The sequence below is a fragment of the Adiantum capillus-veneris genome, chromosome 25 (genome assembly GCF_014529385.1).
Source record: "Adiantum capillus-veneris isolate H3 chromosome 25, ASM1452938v2, whole genome shotgun sequence".
In the NCBI taxonomy this organism is placed as follows: Eukaryota; Viridiplantae; Streptophyta; class Polypodiopsida; order Polypodiales; family Pteridaceae; genus Adiantum; species Adiantum capillus-veneris.
In genome coordinates this window covers 139,232,548-139,251,326 of record NC_140955.1, presented here as the reverse complement: position 1 = coordinate 139,251,326, position 18,779 = coordinate 139,232,548, and the positions used below count along the sequence as shown (strand labels likewise).

The window sequence follows — 18,779 nt, the reverse complement described above, 5'->3', positions numbered from 1 at the left end:
TCTATTTATCTTTCCATTGCACACTAAGTAACACACTCTCTATCGTGTGCCTTGAGCTTCCTTTGTCTTCTCCAAGCTGTATGCATTTCTCTGCAACTCTAATTTCAACATTATGTAAGTACATTTTTCTGTAAATATACCTAATTATAAATCCCTTAGTTTGTTCGCAGGTGCTATCTCACATATTTCCTAGTGGACAACCTAGGTACCACCACCAAAACATAAAATGAAATAAATGGAATGCCTACAAGAAGAAGACCTAGATGCGGGTGGCCGATTAGAGAGACTAGATTAGAGTGTCCGACCAAGACCCGATGGAGCCTAAATGCTAATGAATGCATAGGGTGACCATCCCAAGAGACACATTGGCCACATAAAGATACCCTAAACTATAATGAAAGAGCCAAGTGACGTATAAAAGAACTTGCATTTCAAGCATACATGACAGAAGGCTCAAAGGAAGATGAACACAGTTATGGGGAAGAAAACAAAAATTTGTTATATTATTATTATGCTATAGTGCTGGTTATAAAAACAAAGAAATGGTGCAAAGAGAGTAGCTCATGGGTAGTAGGTTGGTGAGCTTGTATTTGATGTCTATGATACAATTGGAGCACGTAGAGTGCCTTGAGAACACATTAGAAGATGCATATTGTGAGCCCTTCGCAATGTGGTGGTAGACTTGCATTGAGATGCAGACAGCATGGAGCTTGTAAAGGTAAAGAATGGTGGTCAATTAGTGGGCTAACTATATTCACAAAAATTCTTGGAGAGAAAGTGGTATCTTTTAAGGCTTGAGGGGTTAATTCAAAAGCTAATCACCTTTTATGTGCAAACTCTCTTAAGAGTTCACATTAGTCACCTTGTTGTGAAGCTACTCCAAATATCTGCATCATCATTACTAGTTGGGAGTGGTTGGTCTTGGAGTTGTTGATGTGTGAGCGACGAGGACGATCTACTGAGTGGCACTTGAGTGAGGAGCGATACATTAGTTGTGGGCAATTGGTCAGCATTTCCCAACAAAGGGTTAGTGATGCTAGTGAATACATGATCACTAACACTTGTATTAGCATTTGCGTGGTGGTATAGTCTCAAGTCCTTGGGGAGATTTTCCAAGAGATGGGTCCATTGATCGGAGGGACATATAAACTCCGCAAGATTAAGCGATCTTGTGTTGATCATGAAGTTATCATCATCTGCACATGCAAATGCAAATATAGCGTTGTTGAGGGTGGAGGTGCATGATGAACTGTTATTGTTGAGATCAACATTGTTGTTAAGGCTAGCTATAGGAGAAGTGCCCATACTAGTGTGCTCTTGCATGAAGGATAGAGAGCTTGTGCAATGGTGAAGACAACTACTTGTGGGTCTCTTGATGTACTTCATATGGTTCATAGATATATCTTGATCATGAAGAGGGTCATCTTTCACCGTGTTGAAAGATGAATCATTATAGGAAATGGGGTCATCTTTCACCTTTCCTTTTGGGCTCTCCAATTGTGGAAGATGCAAGAAGGGCATTTGATCATTGTCGTAGTCATCATCATAGTCTACCTCTTCCTTGCAAGAAAATGCTTGCCTTGCTCCACAAATATGGTCTCCCTGCCATCAACATGAGCATGCAGTAGTTAGAAAAGAGTGTCCATTTGATGCCATTAATCAGAGGTGTGATTTGCATTGTCATTAACATACAATCTTTATTCTATTAGCATTCAATATAGAGGATTTAAGAGGCTAGAATTTCCACAAGCCAGGATATTATTTGTGGGAAAAACTATAAAAAAAGAATTATTCACGTGAAATTCCCCTCTCTGAATCTGTTTAGTTTCTCCTTGATGTGTCAAAAAAGTCGTTTTGAAAATATTGGGCTCTGGTCATGTGAAACACGATTATTCATGTTGTGATATGTGAAACAGATACACCACAACAATGCTATCTAAGTTGGAGACCATGGTCAAGACTCTGTAAGATGTGCTCTCTCTCTCTCTCTCTCTCTCTCTCTCTCTCTAACACACACCCACAACACACATGCATCAAGGCACAAACAATATGTGGCACGTATATCACAAGAAGTTTTGGACGAATTCTCACAATATTTCCCACATTGTGACTTACCTCAACATCATGAGCTTCTGTGAAGGAGCTGGCGCCGCATACCTAGCTAGGTACGATTGGGGGCAGGGGACCGCCGGCCCGATGGGGGGGCCGGGGGTCCCCTGCCCCCAATCGTACCTAGCTAGGTATGCGGTGCCTCTCGAGCAGAAGCTCATGATGTTATGCATTGTATGAAAAACACTAAGAAAGAATCCGTTTTCCTCCATGAGAAAATTTCTAAATCTTCTTGTGTATATGAGGACCCAAAATTGTGGTAGTGGATGAAAGGAAGATGGCCATGCACGTACCTGGTGGGTTGTGAAGTAGTCAGGGGTGCAGAAGGGGGTGTCGGCAAGGCTCGCTTGGTCCTCCTCGAAAGTCGTATTCTGGTGGTGATGGAATGTGGTAGCATCCCATCGCGCTTTGCTGACGTGAGCAAAGGAGGTAGAGGTGGTGTGGGTGTGGTGGATTCTCTTTTTAAATACCCTACACACCACCCACCCATCTTCCTGCAACATACATACATTATCACCCCCTTCCAAAAAAAAAAAAAAAAAACCACCTAGCTGCAATATTGTAGTCCCACGGTGACTGCCAGTGCCTGGGTTCATTTTTGTGGGGCACCCTTGCCCTCAAAATTTTAGAGATTTTACACAAGTCTAGAGTTTTCTATATGAATCTAGTGATTTGTAATCACATTTTTACCCATTAAAATACAAATTGTGTTCATGCAAGGACTTACATTGTTACCAAAGGAAGCCCCATTAACCTCAGAGCTCTCATCAAGGCGATACTCATGCATGATCCAATCTGTTTTTTGCCCATGGGGTGCACGCCCACGATAGAAAACAAGGGTTTTGCGCATCCCAATGCGTTTGAAATTAGAGTGCACAGCCTTATCGCGACCGGTTGCTTTCCAAAATCCAGCTGCGGTTGCCCTGTTGGTTCGTGTTCCAGTTGGGTACTTCTTGTCCTTGTGACTAAAAAAGTACCACTCTCCTTGGTTGCTTGCATCTATTCTGCATCTTTCTGGGAAAGGCACACATTAATCATCTCAATGAGTCTACCCTCTAGTTTCCTACTTGAAACATAGCATTATAAATGAACAAAATTTTTATAGCATTTCCATTCCTTTTTTTTTTTTTGGGCAAATTGCATAACTTCCGTGTGAGGTGACAAAGTACATCTGTGGGCATCAACGGATCACGTGGCCGCATTCGAATTGATGACCGTGGTCACCAAGGATGAATGTTCAAGCAACCAAACTAGCTCCTTTGGACGCAATGTATCTATTCTTATCATATGGTGCTTATATAAACCCAAAACTTGAAAGATTGTATTATTATTTCATAAGGTACATTTCCCAAAGTGTCATCACATATCACTCTTTATTTTGCAAACGAGAAGTATATGCATACGAGAACCAAAACAAGTCTATATGCACCCGTTTAATCAATTTTACTGCTAGGCAATCACAAGAAGTTTTGGACAAATTCTCACAATATTTCCCACATTGTGACTTACCTCAACATCATGAGCTTCTGCGAGGGAGGCGCCGCATACCTAGCTAGGTACGATTGGGGGCAGCGGACCACCGGCCTGGCACTAGGCACACACAGTGCATAGTGTGTTCTTTGGTGATGTTGTGTGTGTCTTTGTGTGATGGTGACCCCTCTTTATATAGGGGAGGAGGGGGAGAGAAATTCTAGAATTTAGAAATGAAGAAATCATTATCTACATAGGCCATGTGACTGTGGGCCCCACTTGTCTGGCTGTGTGTATATGTGCCAGAACAGCAGTCTCATGAGAGAGACTAAGAGAGAGAGATGGGTTGATGAAAAAAAAGTGAGAGGTGACATAGAGAATAAAGTAATTACAAGAGGGGAGAGAGGGGAGTGTGCTCAGAGGTGAATCTGTGTGCAGATGTGTGTGAACACAAGAAAAATCAAGTAACCACCGGGTGGGGATGGGTCTGTGGGCACCTTTTTTCAGTGAAACTGAGTGTGGGGGAGGTTATTTAGCTACAAGACAAGAGACATGGCGCCCTTTAGAGAGAGAGAGGGGGGTATTTGGGTCATGGGATATGATAGGAGAGAGAAAGAGGGGGTGGGGTATACTATTTTGGAAGATAGGGTAAGTTGCATGTGAGTTAGGGTGCATTATTGGTGAGTTATAATGCATTATTGGTGAGAGGTGGGGTAGCTTGAGGGGAGAGAGAAAGGAGAAAGGACAAAGGGAAGAGAGAGGCGGTTGACCTTTTGAGTGGAGGAGAGGAAAAGGGACACCCGGCGGGGCAACAGTGAAGAAAAAGGAGGCAAGGTGGGGATGGGCTACCCCGTAGGCATGAGGTGGCCTATTTTACCTTTCTTATATATTTACATAGTCATACTTTATTTTTTTCTTACTTTTTCCAATGCCTTTTATCACTCCCTCCATAAGAGGGGGTTTTCATGGGGTGGGGACGAGAGAAGAGGGGTACGGGAGCTTGGCTTGTGAAAAGCCCCCATCATTAGCCCTCTCCTTTTGGCTAGAGGCATTCATGTCTCTAGCTCATCTGTTTGATCATTATCGTCAGAGGTGGCGGCTGATGGTGTGTCCTCATCTGGAATGTCAATTGGTGGAGCTTGGTCAAATCGAAGAAAATAAGGTTTAAGTCGCCAACCATTTACCCTGGTTTTATGAAGTTTTCCATCAGCCTCCATAAGCTGGTAGCTTCCATTGGCATACTTTTTCCTGACGATGAAAGGACCTTCCCATCGGAGTAGGAGTTTCTTATCCTTGCGCGCGTCGAAGCGATTGTCGTAGCGGAGCACCAACATTCCTTTCTTCAATTCTTTTTTCCGGAGATGCTCATTAAAGCTAAGCCGTCTATGCTCTGCTTGTGCTGCATAATAATTTATTGCTTCTTCTCTGTCCAGCTGCAGTCTTTCCAAGTTGATGATGTGATCTCTCAAATGCATGTTGGGCTGTTGAAGCTGGCTTGCCATTACTCTGAGACTTTGTAGTTGCACTTCAATGGGCAAGATTGCTTCCTTACCAAATACTAGATGATACGGTGTGAATCCCAAGGATGTACGAAATGAAGTTCTGTAGGCCCATAAAGCTGGTAGTAGATACTTATCCCAGTCTCTAGGATGATTGTTTACCTGCTTGGTAATAATTTTAGAAACCATTCCATTTACCTTTTCAACTAGGCCATTAGATTGAGGGTAATATGGTAAAGAGTGCCTCCTTGTAATGCCCAGTTTCTGCATTAATTCTCCTACCAAGTCTGCTCTGAAACCTGGCCCTCTATCAGAGATGATCTCCAAAGGTGTGCCAAACCTACAACATATGTGCTCGTAGATAAATTTAGCTACCTCTACCGCTGTGATTCTAGTGGTGGCTATAGCCTCTGCCCATCTAGTCATGTAGTCGACCCCCATGATAATGTAGAATTTTCCTGAGTTGGCCCTAGGTAATGGCCCAATGGCATCGATACCCCAGTTTTCAAATGGGCCATATGAGAGAATAGGTGTCTGTGGTTCAGGCATAAGTGACCTAGTGCCGGCCTTTTGACACAACTTACATGTTTTTCACCAGTGGTGTACATCACGGTTGAGAGGCTAGGCCATATGAAGCCTGCCTGCAAGATTTTCCTACTTGTTATGTCTAGGGCAAAGTGACCACCACAAACCCCGTCGTGACAGCTAGCAATTACTCCCGTGATTTCCTGAGAGAGAGGGACCTTTCTGAGTATTTGGTCCTTACCCTTACAATACAAACCGTCATTGATGAGTCGATACCTTGTGGCCTTCTGCGTCAGCCATTGCTTCTGTCCCTTTGTTAAATCTGATGGGCATTCCCCTGTTTCCAAAAAATGCATGATGTCAGGCAAGGCATCACTTCCTTGAAATAGAGGGAGCTTTAGTTTTATTGCTCCAACCACCACTTCCTGTAGTCTTTCACTTGCTAGGGCATCTGCTTCTTGGTTTTGAGCCCTTGGGATATGGTGTATTTGAACTTCTTCAAACTTACCGAACAAGGTTTTTACACCACTTAAGTGAGTCCTTAAACTAGGATTCTTGCATGTCCATGCTCCATTTACTTGCCTTACCAGAAGTAGAGCATCCCCAAATACATTAAGGCGTTGTACACCTTGTGAGACGCACCATTGTAGACCCTTGGTTAGTGCTGCATACTCAACTTCATTGTTAGAATGTGAATCTAACAATTGGCCCCACGAAAATACCTTTGTCCCTTGAGCCCTTGGGATATGGTGTATTTGAACTTCTTCAAACTTACCCAACAAGGTTTTTACACCACTTAAGTGAGTCCTTAAACTAGGATTCTTGCATGCCCATGCTCCATTTACTTGCCTTACCAGAAGTAGAGCATCCCCAAATACATTAAGGCGTTGTACACCTTGCGAGACGCACCATTGTAGACCCTTGGTTAGTGCTGCATACTCAGCTTCATTGTTAGAATGTGAATCTAACAATTGGCCCAACGAAAATACCTTTGTCCCTTTGTCGTCAAAGACCACTATGCCTGAAGCTGCTTTGTCGGACGCTCGCTTGTAGGCTCCATCAAAGTAGAGAGAGTATGCTCCTTCTACCATCGGTGGTACTGGAGGTAATCGGACTTCTCCTTCCTTAGATTGCTTCTCCTTCCTTTCAAAGACTTGGTAGGTCATGAGTCCCCCCAAACTTGCCCTTGTCGTGCTTTCTACCTGTACCGTGTAGTCAAACTCTTGCAGACGAACTAGCCATTTAGTAATTCTAGCAGACACATCCATGTGTTGTACAACATAGGGAAATATTTCATCCGTGGTTAGAATCACAAATTGCTTAGGCAGCAAATATGACCTAAACTTTGTAGTTGCAAATCTAAGAGCTAGGACTAAGTGTTCCACATGGGTGAAACCTTTCTCTCCTGCTGTCATCATTCGACTAGAGAAGTAGATTGGCCTCATGAAAGATGTCATCGTATCCTTTTGGAGTAGCACAGCCCCCAATGAGTCATCACCAACACTTGAGGTGACATAGAATTTTTCATCCCACTTAGGTGGTGAGATAGTTCGCAGAGTGGCTAAGACCTCCTTTACCTTGTTGTAGTGATGTTCACTTTCCTCATCCCAAGTGAAAGTTGATCTTTGAGTGAGTTGTTGCAGTGGTAGAACAAGTTGTGATAGTAGATGTATGAATCTACTTAAGTACCTCACCTTCTGTAGAAAAGAGACCAGTTGACGTGCGGTCGTTGGTGAAGGTAGGGCTATGAGTGTGGACACCTTACTTGGGTCGGCGTTGATACCTTTTGCTGAAATTTCATGGCCTAGTAGAATGACTTTACTCTCCCCAATGTGGCATTTATCCACATTTAATTGCCCACCTAGGCTCTACAACCTGGCCAAACCTTCAGTTACCTTTTCTAAATGTGAAATACGGGAGCTATATATACAAAAATCATCAATGAACACTCTTATGGATGTTCCAAAGAACGGTTGAAAAACATATGTGACATATCTTTGGAATGTGGCAGGTGCATTTGTGAGACCAAATGGCATAACCCTGTATGCAAAACAACCCCATGGCGTGATAAAAGTGGTTTTTAGCTGATCTTCCAAGGCTATGCGTATTTGAAAGTATCCAGAATAACCATCACAGACGGTATAGCATTCAAAACCCGCTACTTCATTCAGAATTTCATCCAAGAAAGGGAGAGGAAAGTGGTCTCTCTTTCTAGTTGCATTTAGTGGTTTGTAGTCAACACAGACCCTCCACTTACCACTCTTTTTAGGTGTCACCACTACGGGTGACACCCATTCTGAGTTTTCTACAGGATAGATGAATCCCGCCTCCAGCAGTTTCCTTACCTCGGCCAAGAGTGCCTTTTCTTGTATGACCCCCAATCGTCGTAGCTTTTGCACAACTGGTTTTACCCCTTCCTTCAGCTTAATATGATGTTCCACCACTGTAATGCCTGTGATTCTTTCATAGTTGTCAATAAACAGGTTAGGAAATCCCATCAACATTTGCAAAAAACTATCTTTCTCCTCAAGTGTTAATTCCGTAGACAACATACCCTTCAACCTACTTCCTCCTAGCCCATGTGATTTTCTCTCCTCTTCATTGGGTTTCCCTTTTGGTGATGGATCACCAGTTGTGCTTACCCTTTGTGGATCCTTCATAATGATACCCATCACATCAATGGAACTGTCACTTTCCTCGGTGGATGTGGTCTCCTCCTCAGAACTGGAAGATTCGCTAGTGGTTTCATCTGCCGATGTTTCCAGATTCATTTGCTTCTGCTTGCCAATCCTCATGTCGTGGTAGATTGTCTCCCCTTTCTTACCGGTCATGCGTAGAAGGCCAGTACCCCAGTCCTGTTTTGCCTTCATGGCCATCAACCATGGCCTTCCCAAAATTAGTGGATAGCCCTCCCCCTTAGTAGGCATCACAAAAACATCTACCTCTACCTCAGTGTTGAAAGCTTTGATTTTCACGGCACTTACCACACCCACACACTTTACTTTTGCGTTGTTTGCCATCTTTGCCTTGCATGGAGAAGGCCTGTCAACCTCGAGCCCTAATTGAAGCATCATAGCTTCGCTCATTACACAGATTTGTACACCTCCATCAATGTAGGTGTTTCCAACCCTCTTTCCTTTTATGTTTACGTCGACAATTGGAAGGATGTCATCCATGTTGCATCCCGAATTTGCTCCGGCTACCTTTGTTTTGGAGCGTCTTGTACTTACTATTTTAGACCATTGTCGCCTTACTTTTGGTGCAAGATGTAGCAGCTGTGGCCATGTAATGTTCGGTCCTTGCTCTGCCACATCCAATGTTAGATCATAGGGCTTAGAACTTTCCCCTAGCTGGAAGTCGGTGATGCCCAATTTCCGTCGTGGCCTGGATGGCCTCTTGCTAGTTTCTCCTCTCATGCTTCTCTCATCATCTGATTGTGTAGCTTTCTCCCTCCTAGATCTTTTCACAGTCATGGATTCAAGTGGTTCTAAAAAGGTTACCTTCTCCTTACCCTTGTCCCTCTCCTTTGCTCTGGGTGGATCCACTACTATGGCTTTTCCTTTCTCTTCTAGCCTTACGATGTTTACAGGGCGATCAGGTGGTGGGGCTGGTGGAAGAGGTGGGATGGATGCTTGTAGTGGTGTCTGGGGTGGACGTAGAATTTGTGTTGGTGGGGGTGGTGCTCGGGGTGGGGGTGTTCTTTCTCTAGGGGGTGACAATTGGTTCCTCCTACCTCCTCTATTATAGTTTTGTCGTGGTTTGGGACAATAGTACATACCGTGATCGTCTTCTCCGCAGTTGTAGCAATGATACTCCCTGTTTTGTCGTCGTGCTCTTCCAGGGTCTTGATCTCTTTCTTGACTCCTCCCTTGTTGTATTAAGTGGATAGACAAATTCTGCAGTTGGTCAGTAATATGGGCCAACATATCTTGTTGGTCATCTCTTACCCCAAGAGCCGGTGGTGGTGGTGGAATGGTGGTTGTCGTAGTTGCTGGTCGACGCGATGTTCCTGATTCTGTTGACTCGGTTTCTTTGGCTTTCATTCACAGCTTCTTGTCTTTAAGGCGAGCAATCTCAATGGCTAACTTGTACGTAGCCGGGAATCTACCTTTCACCTTCTCCTTGAGAAGCGGCCATAAGCCATGCGTGAACCGATCTTTTTTTAGGAAATCGGGTGCAGCTTCCCCCCTAGCCAGTGACTCAACCCACCGTTCCCACAAATCCACAAATTTGGACTCATAGGTGGCATATTCTAAAAGACCCTCCTGCTTCAAGTCTCTCAACTTGTCCCACAACTTTTCTGAAGTGGTACCTCCCCCAAAGCGCCTCTTAAAAGCGGTTTTTAAGGGTTCCCAGTCATCCTTGGTTGCTTGTGGAAGTGCATTGTACCATGATCTAGGTTCTAGCTTCATGAGATTCTTAAAGATTCTAACCCGGGATTCATCCCGTATCTTTGTTGCTCACTACACATGCTACTTCAAAGCCTCATCTAGGAAGTCTGTTACCAAATCCTCCCCCTTCTTTCCTTTAAATGTTGGAAATGCTACACTTGCCATGATTACTGAGAGAGAGCTAGAAAGACACACTGCTTCTACCTGCAAATAGTTTTTTTTCTTACTTACAAGGAGGCGTGGTATACCCTTCTTATACTAGTACATAGATTAAAACTTCTTTCAAACGTACATTGCTTGTACCAAAGGTAAGACAAATGGTTTATCTGATGCCAGAACCTCCAAAACCGCTCCCCACCGGTCTTTTCTGGCAGTGTCTATGACGTGCTGGTAGTGAGCCTTCAAATCCTGTATTACCTTGATTGAGCGTACACGTGTTGGTATGTGTGATCTGTCTTGAGGTAGGTTGTACTGATTCATGTGAAGCTTAGAGGTGCTTAGTCATCTGTCCAAGCTTGTGGGAAGGGTGGTGTTCTTTCCTGAAACCAAACTCAGTAGATCCTAGTTTTCTAGTGAGAGTGTGAGCCAATGCTTCCATTATCTGTGCTTGCAGCATCAGCTGCGACTTGAAAACTGACTGTGATAATTACCTCGGTGACTTGAGTTACCCGTTTCTCAAAAGTAGAATAGTGTTGATTCTCTATTGTGTAGAGCTCCTTCCATTTTGTTGTTGTGGGTTGGTTGTAGGTTGCGGACATGGTTTCCGACCTTCTCTCCTTCTTCTTCTTGGCACTTGGCCTATGTTTATCCACTGGGTTTGGCGTGTTGTGTTGACTCTCCCACTGCAATTCGATTACGTTACGCCTGGCACTCAATCGTCGATGGAGATGCGGAGTTCATCTAGTTGTGCTTGGAGCACTTCTTCTTCTTTCTGTCGTCCAATTAGCAAATCCTGCTAGCCATTCATCCATCACATATAGTTTAAGGGTTTCAGTCTTGTAAACTGAAGGGTTTTCATGAAAAGATCCTCAGTGGGGGCACCAAATGACGGGAGCAAAGCGAACTCCGAACCCCGACGGCCTCTAAAACACTCGGGGACCGAAATGGCGCGCCTCGAGCTTGTCATGGTAAACAAACAGGGGGCACCACCTAGCTTCAGCGGCTAGGACGCAAACAACACACCACCATAACAAAGTTTTCATCCCAAGAGAGATGGATGCTTGGGAGTAATGATGAAGAGGAAAGGGAATGAGATCAAGTGAGAGAGATAGAGGGTGAGGGAGGGGTATAGCGGCGCTTAGTACTTAGGCACCACAAAAGGATGGCGAATCCGCACACCCCTTTACACTTATACACAGCTCACTCCAAACACAAGACTAGGTGTGCGATTCCGCCACACACTCACATGCCAAAACATTGCAAGAAAACATACTCACAAAACCTCAAGCTTTATTTAGAGAATTAAGGAGGCAATGAGAATGGGGAGCATAGGGTAGGGGAATGAACAAGGGGAGAGTGGTGGTAGAGCACATGGCGGATAGGTGGGAGTTGATGGCGAAGACTCGCACGAGGATATGGCCATCATCCTTCATTTACTTGCCTCTTCATCCTTATCTTCCATAGCCAAGGGTATGAGTCATGCTCAGACAAGCATGGTGATTGCGGTGATGGTGTGTGGTGTGTGTGTGTGCACTAGGCACACACAGTGCATAGTGTGTTCTTTGGTGATGTTGTGTGTGTCTTTGTTGATGGTGACCCCTCTTTATATAGGGGAGGGGGAGAGAAATTCTAGAATTTAGAAATGAAAAAATTCATTATCTACATAGGCCATGTGACTGTGGGCCCCACTTGTCTGGCTTGTGTGTATATGTGCCAGAACAGCAGTCTCATGAGAGAGACTGAAGAGAGAGAGATGGGTTGATGAAAAAAAAGTGAGAGGTGACATAGAGAATAAAGTAATTACAAGAGGGGAGAGAGGGGAGTGTGCTCAGAGGTGAATCTGTGTGCAGATGTGTGTGAACACAAGAAAAATCAAGTAACCCACCGGGGGGATGGGTCTGTGGGCACCTTTTTTCAGTGAACTGAGTGTGGGGGAGGTTATTTAGCTACAAGACAAGAGACATGGCGCCCTTTAGAGAGAGAGAGGGGGGTATTTGGGTCATGGGATATGATAGGAGAGAGAAAGAGGGGTGGGGTATACTATTTTGGAAGATAGGGTAAGTTGCATGTGAGTTAGAGGGTGCATTATTGGTGAGTTATAATGCATTATTGTGAGAGATGGGGTAGCTTGAGGGGAGAGAGAAAGGAGAAAGGACAAAGGGAAGAGAGAGGGGGTTGACCTTTTGAGTGGAGGAGAGGAAAAGGGACACCCGGCGGGGCAACAGTGAAGAAAAAGGAGGCAAGGTGGGGATGGGCTACCCCGTAGGCATGAGGTGGCCTATTTTACCTTTCTTATATATTTACATAGTCAAACTTTATTTTTTTCTTACTTTTTCCAATGCGTTTTATCACTCCCTCCATAAGAGGGGGTTTTTATGGGGTGGGGACGAGAGAAGAGTGTTATGGGAGCTTGGCTTGTGAAAAGCCCCCATCAGTGGTTGTCTTGCAACTTTAGAGAGCCAAGGGGAGCAGTGCAAGATGGAGTTCTTGAAGTACCTTTTTTCTTCCCCCCCACTCCAAATTCTCAGCTACTCTTTTGCACTTCCTTACCAGTTCCCTTGAGATGCCCCCAAACTTAGGCTAGACCACGTCGGGGCTAAGAGTTTGTTGTGAAATTTTACTTCTTTCCAGTTACCCCCTTTTGAACTAGGTTTAGCTGCATCTATCATATCTTTGGTCATGATAACCCAAGCTTGGTCCTATTTAGCAAATGAGACCATGAATTTGGCGAATTGGGCCTCAGCATGGGCAATCGGGTAAAGATTCCGAGACTTCCTTGGTCCACTGGTCGAGCGACTGACTCTTATCTAGCCCATTGCCATGGTGTGGTGAATTTTGTGTTGTTTTTCCATAAATTCTTTTTACTTGCTTTAAAAACTCTTTCCACTGACACTTAGCCATCTTGAGAAGTTGGCTGGTGAAGGCGATACAGGGGAGCATAAAAGAATTTATCGCTTTAATTCGGCTTAGAATTGGGAGAAGGGCATACTCCCACCGTCTCATTTTTGTTTTGACTTTTTCAAGGACCCAATGAAATATTTGTCTGTGAGTTACATCCACCCCCAAGGGGGGCCCTAGGTGCTTGAAAATATTCCCTTTTGAGACAATCTCACATGACCAATCAGAAGGGTTGAAGGAATCGATTTTGGACAGGGATATTAGCCTTGACTTCTAAATATTATACTTGGAACCCAAGGCCACGGAAAACGTTTGGACAATCTTCAGAGATTTTTGACAATCTGGGGGCACGTCTTCTAGAAGAGGAGTGAATGATCTGTGAACAATTTTGCCAGGAGTTGGTCATTGCCCGATAAAGTCACGCCTTGTAACTCCCCTCGCGTAGCACTTGCTTCAAGCATCGTGATAAGAGGATGTGATCCGATGGCGAAAATCAGGATCCAAGAGAACTTAAGGATGTATTCACAATGTGTTTGGAATTCAAGAACTTGTACTAAAGAGGGAATTTGATATCCAATGTACGATTTTGGAAGCATTTAACACTAGAATGGTAACATGACACTTTTATGTCCTTGGACACTTTTGTGTCCTATTAAGTGACCATTTTGCTTGAATTATTTGAAGAGTATGAAAATGAATTTCTAGGTGCTATATATCCACAAAGTTGCCTTATGAGATGAAAAAAACTTAGCATTTTTTTTGGAGTATAGATCTCACCATTAACGTTACTCTTGCACAACTTTTTTGAACCTAAACTGTGTGGAAAAACGGGTCCTGTTTTTGGCTTTTTTTCAATTGTTGGCAACTATACCACTCTAAACTTCATGTTTGTGAGGTTTGGATGGATGGAGGTTAGGCCTTCATAGTTCTCAACATGTTTTGATGCTTGTAGGGAGAGCTAAGTGTTAAAATTGAAAGTTATGACCAATTTACAAGAATTGCATAATCCTAATTTTTTGGCCAAAATTAGCACTTTTATGATTTTTTTGGTGGCTTTCTTGATATCCAAATTCAATTTTGATTGTGTAAGTGTAATGTATAACATAAAGCTAATCTTACTTGAGTTTTGGGGGACCTAATATGCTATATAGCATAGTATATGATGATGGTTGAGTTTTTTTATTGCTGAACAATACGATACATTTTAGAGTAGCAAGTATAACTTTCTCAATATTGCTAGTTTCTTAGGCCAATTGTGTGTATTTTGTAGGCAGTAACCATATCTAATCATAGAATACAAACTTGGCTAGATATTGAGTAGTTTCTATGGGTTTCTAGAGGTCATAATACTAAACCCAGTTTTTTTTTTCATGTTTGCTGTATTTAGCACTTTATCATTGCCCCCAAGGTTCCAATTGTAAGAGATTCATTATCCTTTTGACATGCTCCATGGCTCCTTTTGAATCCAAATGCCCAAAGGGAACTAAGAAAACATGTATATAGTATCTGTATTAAGCGTGACTATAGAAACTTTGATGATAGGTCCGCAGAATGGCAAAAATGCAACTTTTTTGTATCTATTTTTTTTGCCCAAAAAAACATTAGTGAGGTAAAAGCAACCATATGTTTTGGTCACCAACCCATTGAAGTTAACGAGGCATATTATCTCATGTCCTACAAAAATCCCCACTCTTATTTATATGCAGTCAACCGTAAGAAATTGTTGTTTTAGGCAAAATGCACTTGTCCATCAACTTTGGAGACTTGTAGTGACCAAGGGATGAGAAAAATTACAAGTTTATCATTTTTTCCATATGTAGTAGTTATTGAACTATAAGCTCATGAAAGGATTTTTCAAAATGAGTGGATCTACTATGGTTTTGGAAAATTTTCCCAAAAACCCGAAAGGACATTTTTATGTCCTGTTAGGTTACCATTCTAGTGTTAATGAAGGGGAATCACTGTGAGATGCTATTTGGGAGAAAAGTGAGTAGTTTGATAAATTAAAAGGTATTCCTAATGGCTTTAAAAAAATTTAAAAAGTATTCCTAATTCAAAGATTCCTGCAACAAAAACAAAAACAATGTGCTAGTCTATAGCACGTAGCAATGACAAAGGGCGTAGATTTGCAACAATATCAACAAGGAAGGATAAAGAGAGAGAGAGAGCAAGGACACTTTAAAGAGAAGAAGAAGCTAACGAAAAAGTAGAAGAGGAGAAACACAAATATACTAATGTGAAGTTGGTCACCTCTTTATATGGACACAAAAGGTCTTTTCACTTTCCACGTTCATATGCCTTTTGACTTTCCACCTTCATTTTCCTAAACCCACCCTAATATTTTGAAAGAATTTTTATTTTTATGAGATTGGGAAGACCTATTGAAGCAAAAGGTAAAGGAAATGAAAGAAGGAAAGGGGGGGCTCTGTCGTGCAAGGGGCAAGTATGTAGGTAATGCACATGGTAGGTGCGCAAGGACAAGAGCTGATCGATAGAGCATTCTTTTAAATAATTAAGTTCATGTAGACAACAACAAGACACAAGGCATGAGAAGGTTAGCTTGGCTCAGGTTGCGGACGCCCCAATTCAAGTTTGGTCGTCCCTCCTCAACACTATATGGCACGGGCACCTTCAAATGGGATCAAGGGTGGAGGTGAGAATGGTGAGGCGCACGCATTGTAAGCTGTGTGATTGGGCAGCCTGAATTGACAAATCCTTGCGATTCGAATTTACAAGATTATGCGGTCCGAATTTATAAAACTGTTTCGAATTTACAAATCGGCCCACATTTACATATGTGGCATTGAAATGCCACATACTTCAATGAGCGCGTGCAAGAGTGGTGGTTAGAGCCCATGCACCACACGAGGGAGGTCGTGGGTCCGAGGCTCAAGGTGCGGACCCAAACTTACATGTTGGCCCAAATTTACTTTTCACCTCGAAATTACAAATCGGCCAAATTTACAAAAACACATGCGATGGCTCGGATTACCCTCACCCTTGATCCCATTTGAAAGCCCCCATGCCAAATAGTGCGGAGGCTCATCCCTGGCAGTTTGAAGTCATTGCACCGATTTAAATAGGTTAAGGGAATCTTCAGAGATTCTAGTTAACGAATTGGAAAAGAGCCAATTGTTGAGGTATAATTTGGTACAATCTTTTCTTTTACTTGTTTCTATAGGAATCAGAGGAGATGCTCATGTTGATTCAATTGAAAAAGGAAAAGTGGAAGTGAAAGTCTCTCTTGTTTCTTTTGAGCTGGTCTGAGGGGGAGGCAGTCGGTATTCTTAGGTCTTGCTACCCATTCCCATATCCCCCATTGGCAAGGGTTTGTGGATTTCATGTTACTTTTCCATAGAAACCTCTTGATAAGCTTCAAGAATTCTTTCCAATTGGATTTTCTCATTTTCAGCAACGACGATACAAAGGAAATGTACGGTATCATGAAAGCATTAATCACTGTGACTCTACTATGAAAGGGGAGGAGCACAAACTTCCATCTTCTCATTTTGCTGTTAACTTTGTTCAAGAACCAGTCAAATCTTTGTTTATCCGTAATGCCCATCCCAAGTGGAGCACCTAGGTGCCTTAACACACTGCCCTTACCTTTAATTTCTCCTAGCCATTCCGTGGGGTTGACGCTTTTTGAGAGAGATATCAATCTAGATTTCTCAATATTGCAAATTGAGCTGGAGGAATGTGCAAAAAGTTGAACAATCTCAAGGGATCTTCTTAGCATATTTTACTCAGCTTTGAAAAACAACAAAGAGTCATCTGCAAAGATCTTAGCAAGCAATTGCTTTCCTCCAGGTAGTGAAAGACCTTGAATTTCATGTTTCGCCATGCTTTCCTCAAGTGAAGTCACCAAGGGGTGAGAGCCAATAGCAAAAAGCAGCGGGGAAAGGAGGCAGCATTGCTTGATCAAGCGTTCGACCTCAAACCCTCCCACTATCTTGTTGTTGAAGAGGAGATCAAAGTAACTTCCTTCCCGCAACAAGTGGACAATTCCACACATTTTGGGCCCAAAGCCCAAAGCCTTCATGATTGTCTCATTGTATGACCAGGAGTTTTTATCGTAGGCCTTATCTAGATTGGGCCTGGAGGAGGACACAGTCTTGCTTGGTGAAAGAAGCGTACTCAATACCAACCATGGCAGCCAAGATGTTGTCATAAATTGACTTGCCTTTTATGAATCCATGTTGATGGGGGGTGATGATTCTATTTAAGGTTGGAGCCAGTCTTTGAGAAATCACTTTAGCAATGATCTTGTCGCTACTATCATCATATAAATAAGCCGCCAATGCTTTAGCAAAGAGCATCATACCAACTTCGGGATAGGTTTGATCAACCCTCTATTCAGGCTAGCATCTAATTTCCCCTCTAGTAGAGCCTTGTTACCTAGTTGCACTATCAGGATTTTAAGATCCTCCTAGAACTCTTTGAAGATTTCAGTAGTTAGTCCATCCACCCAAGGTTCTTTCCTTCCTCATATCTTGCAAGGCAATCGATAGAGATAGACCTCTTCAATGCTTTTTCTTTAGTAGGAAGTAGGTCACATTTAATTGTACTAAGAAGCAGGGCTCTAGCCTCCCAGATCCCCTGAGCGTAGACTTTTGGTTGACCAATAATTGCTATACTAGAGTCCCTTCTTCTTTTAACTTTGAGAGCTTTGAAGAAATGTGCCTGGTTAGCGGTCTTGGGTTTGATGGCAAGCTCTTTGGCCACCAGTCATGTCTTATTAATATCCTTAGATTGCAGATCATCAAGACATGCTTTGGCCTCCAACCATATTTTGTGCTCTTTCTGAAGAGCTCTTCCTTCTTGGTTTCTTTTGGCTAGTTCCTCTACCTCTTCCTTCAGCTACATGTTTGTGTCCTCTAGAGCCTTTTTCACTTTGGCCCTTGCTCATTTTATTACACATTGGATTCTACGCACTAGAGAGGACCATGCGCGAGGGTCAGTGGCTCCCACATCTTGCCTTAGCTTGAAGAGATGGTCCCCTGAGACTAACTTTTTCTTCTTCCCCTCTGGGAAATATGCGCCTTTATTGGCCCTGGCTATGTGAAGCTTAAACGAAAAGTGATCTAACATGCTTTTGGAGGTATCGACACATAGCATCGCATATGAGGGAAGCCAGTCTGCCTGATGGGAGAGTAACATATGTCTAGAATGGACACCGTGCTGGCATATTGGAGGATCGTGTATGTCATGCCAGAAGAGCTACTCCACGGACGTTCATTCACAAATCAAGTAATGCCATTTCTTGCAGAGTGCCTTCCATTTGGATTTTTCAGAGCCACCAACCAAGAGACTAGCCAATCTTCTTGTCTTGTCCTTGGGAGCTTCAACCATGTTAAAGTATCCCATGATGCACTAGTCACCTTTGATAGGTTGCTCCCTGAGATCCACCCAAATTTTGGCTCTCCCCTTACCATCATAGAGAGAATATATGTTGATCATGGTGAAGGACTAGCCTGCCCTCTTGATCCTTACTCCAAGGACTCTTCCTGAGCCATGGCTAAACATTACCTATGGCTCCAACTCCCTATTAAAAATGGAGAGAACCCTACTAAACCCCAGATCACCATCTCCATAGAACACCAACTTATTCCCTATAGCCTGCTTCCTAAAGCAAGAAGGGTCAAGGTGGTGTTCTTGAATCAGACAACAATTTGTAGTTACTTTTTTGACCTCCTCCTAGAAGAGAGTGCTTTTCTTTGTAAACTTT

At 43.1% G+C, this 18,779-nt stretch overlaps 1 protein-coding gene across 1 annotated transcript in view; it reads right to left on the bottom strand.

Moving 5' to 3' along the window:
• Positions 1–484: 484 nt before the first annotated feature.
• LOC147425743 (uncharacterized) overlaps positions 485–18,779 on the bottom strand; it is a 78,846-nt gene continuing 60,551 nt past the window's right edge. Inside the window, exons 2-4 of the mRNA XM_086499858.1 lie at positions 2,837–3,123; positions 2,403–2,603; positions 485–1,602 (exon numbers count right to left, since the gene is read on the bottom strand). Coding sequence (XP_086355984.1) covers positions 859–1,602; positions 2,403–2,603; positions 2,837–2,959 — 1,068 coding nt within the window. The 5' untranslated portion in view covers positions 2,960–3,123 and the 3' untranslated portion in view covers positions 485–858. The remainder of the gene's footprint in view (positions 1,603–2,402; positions 2,604–2,836; positions 3,124–18,779) is intronic.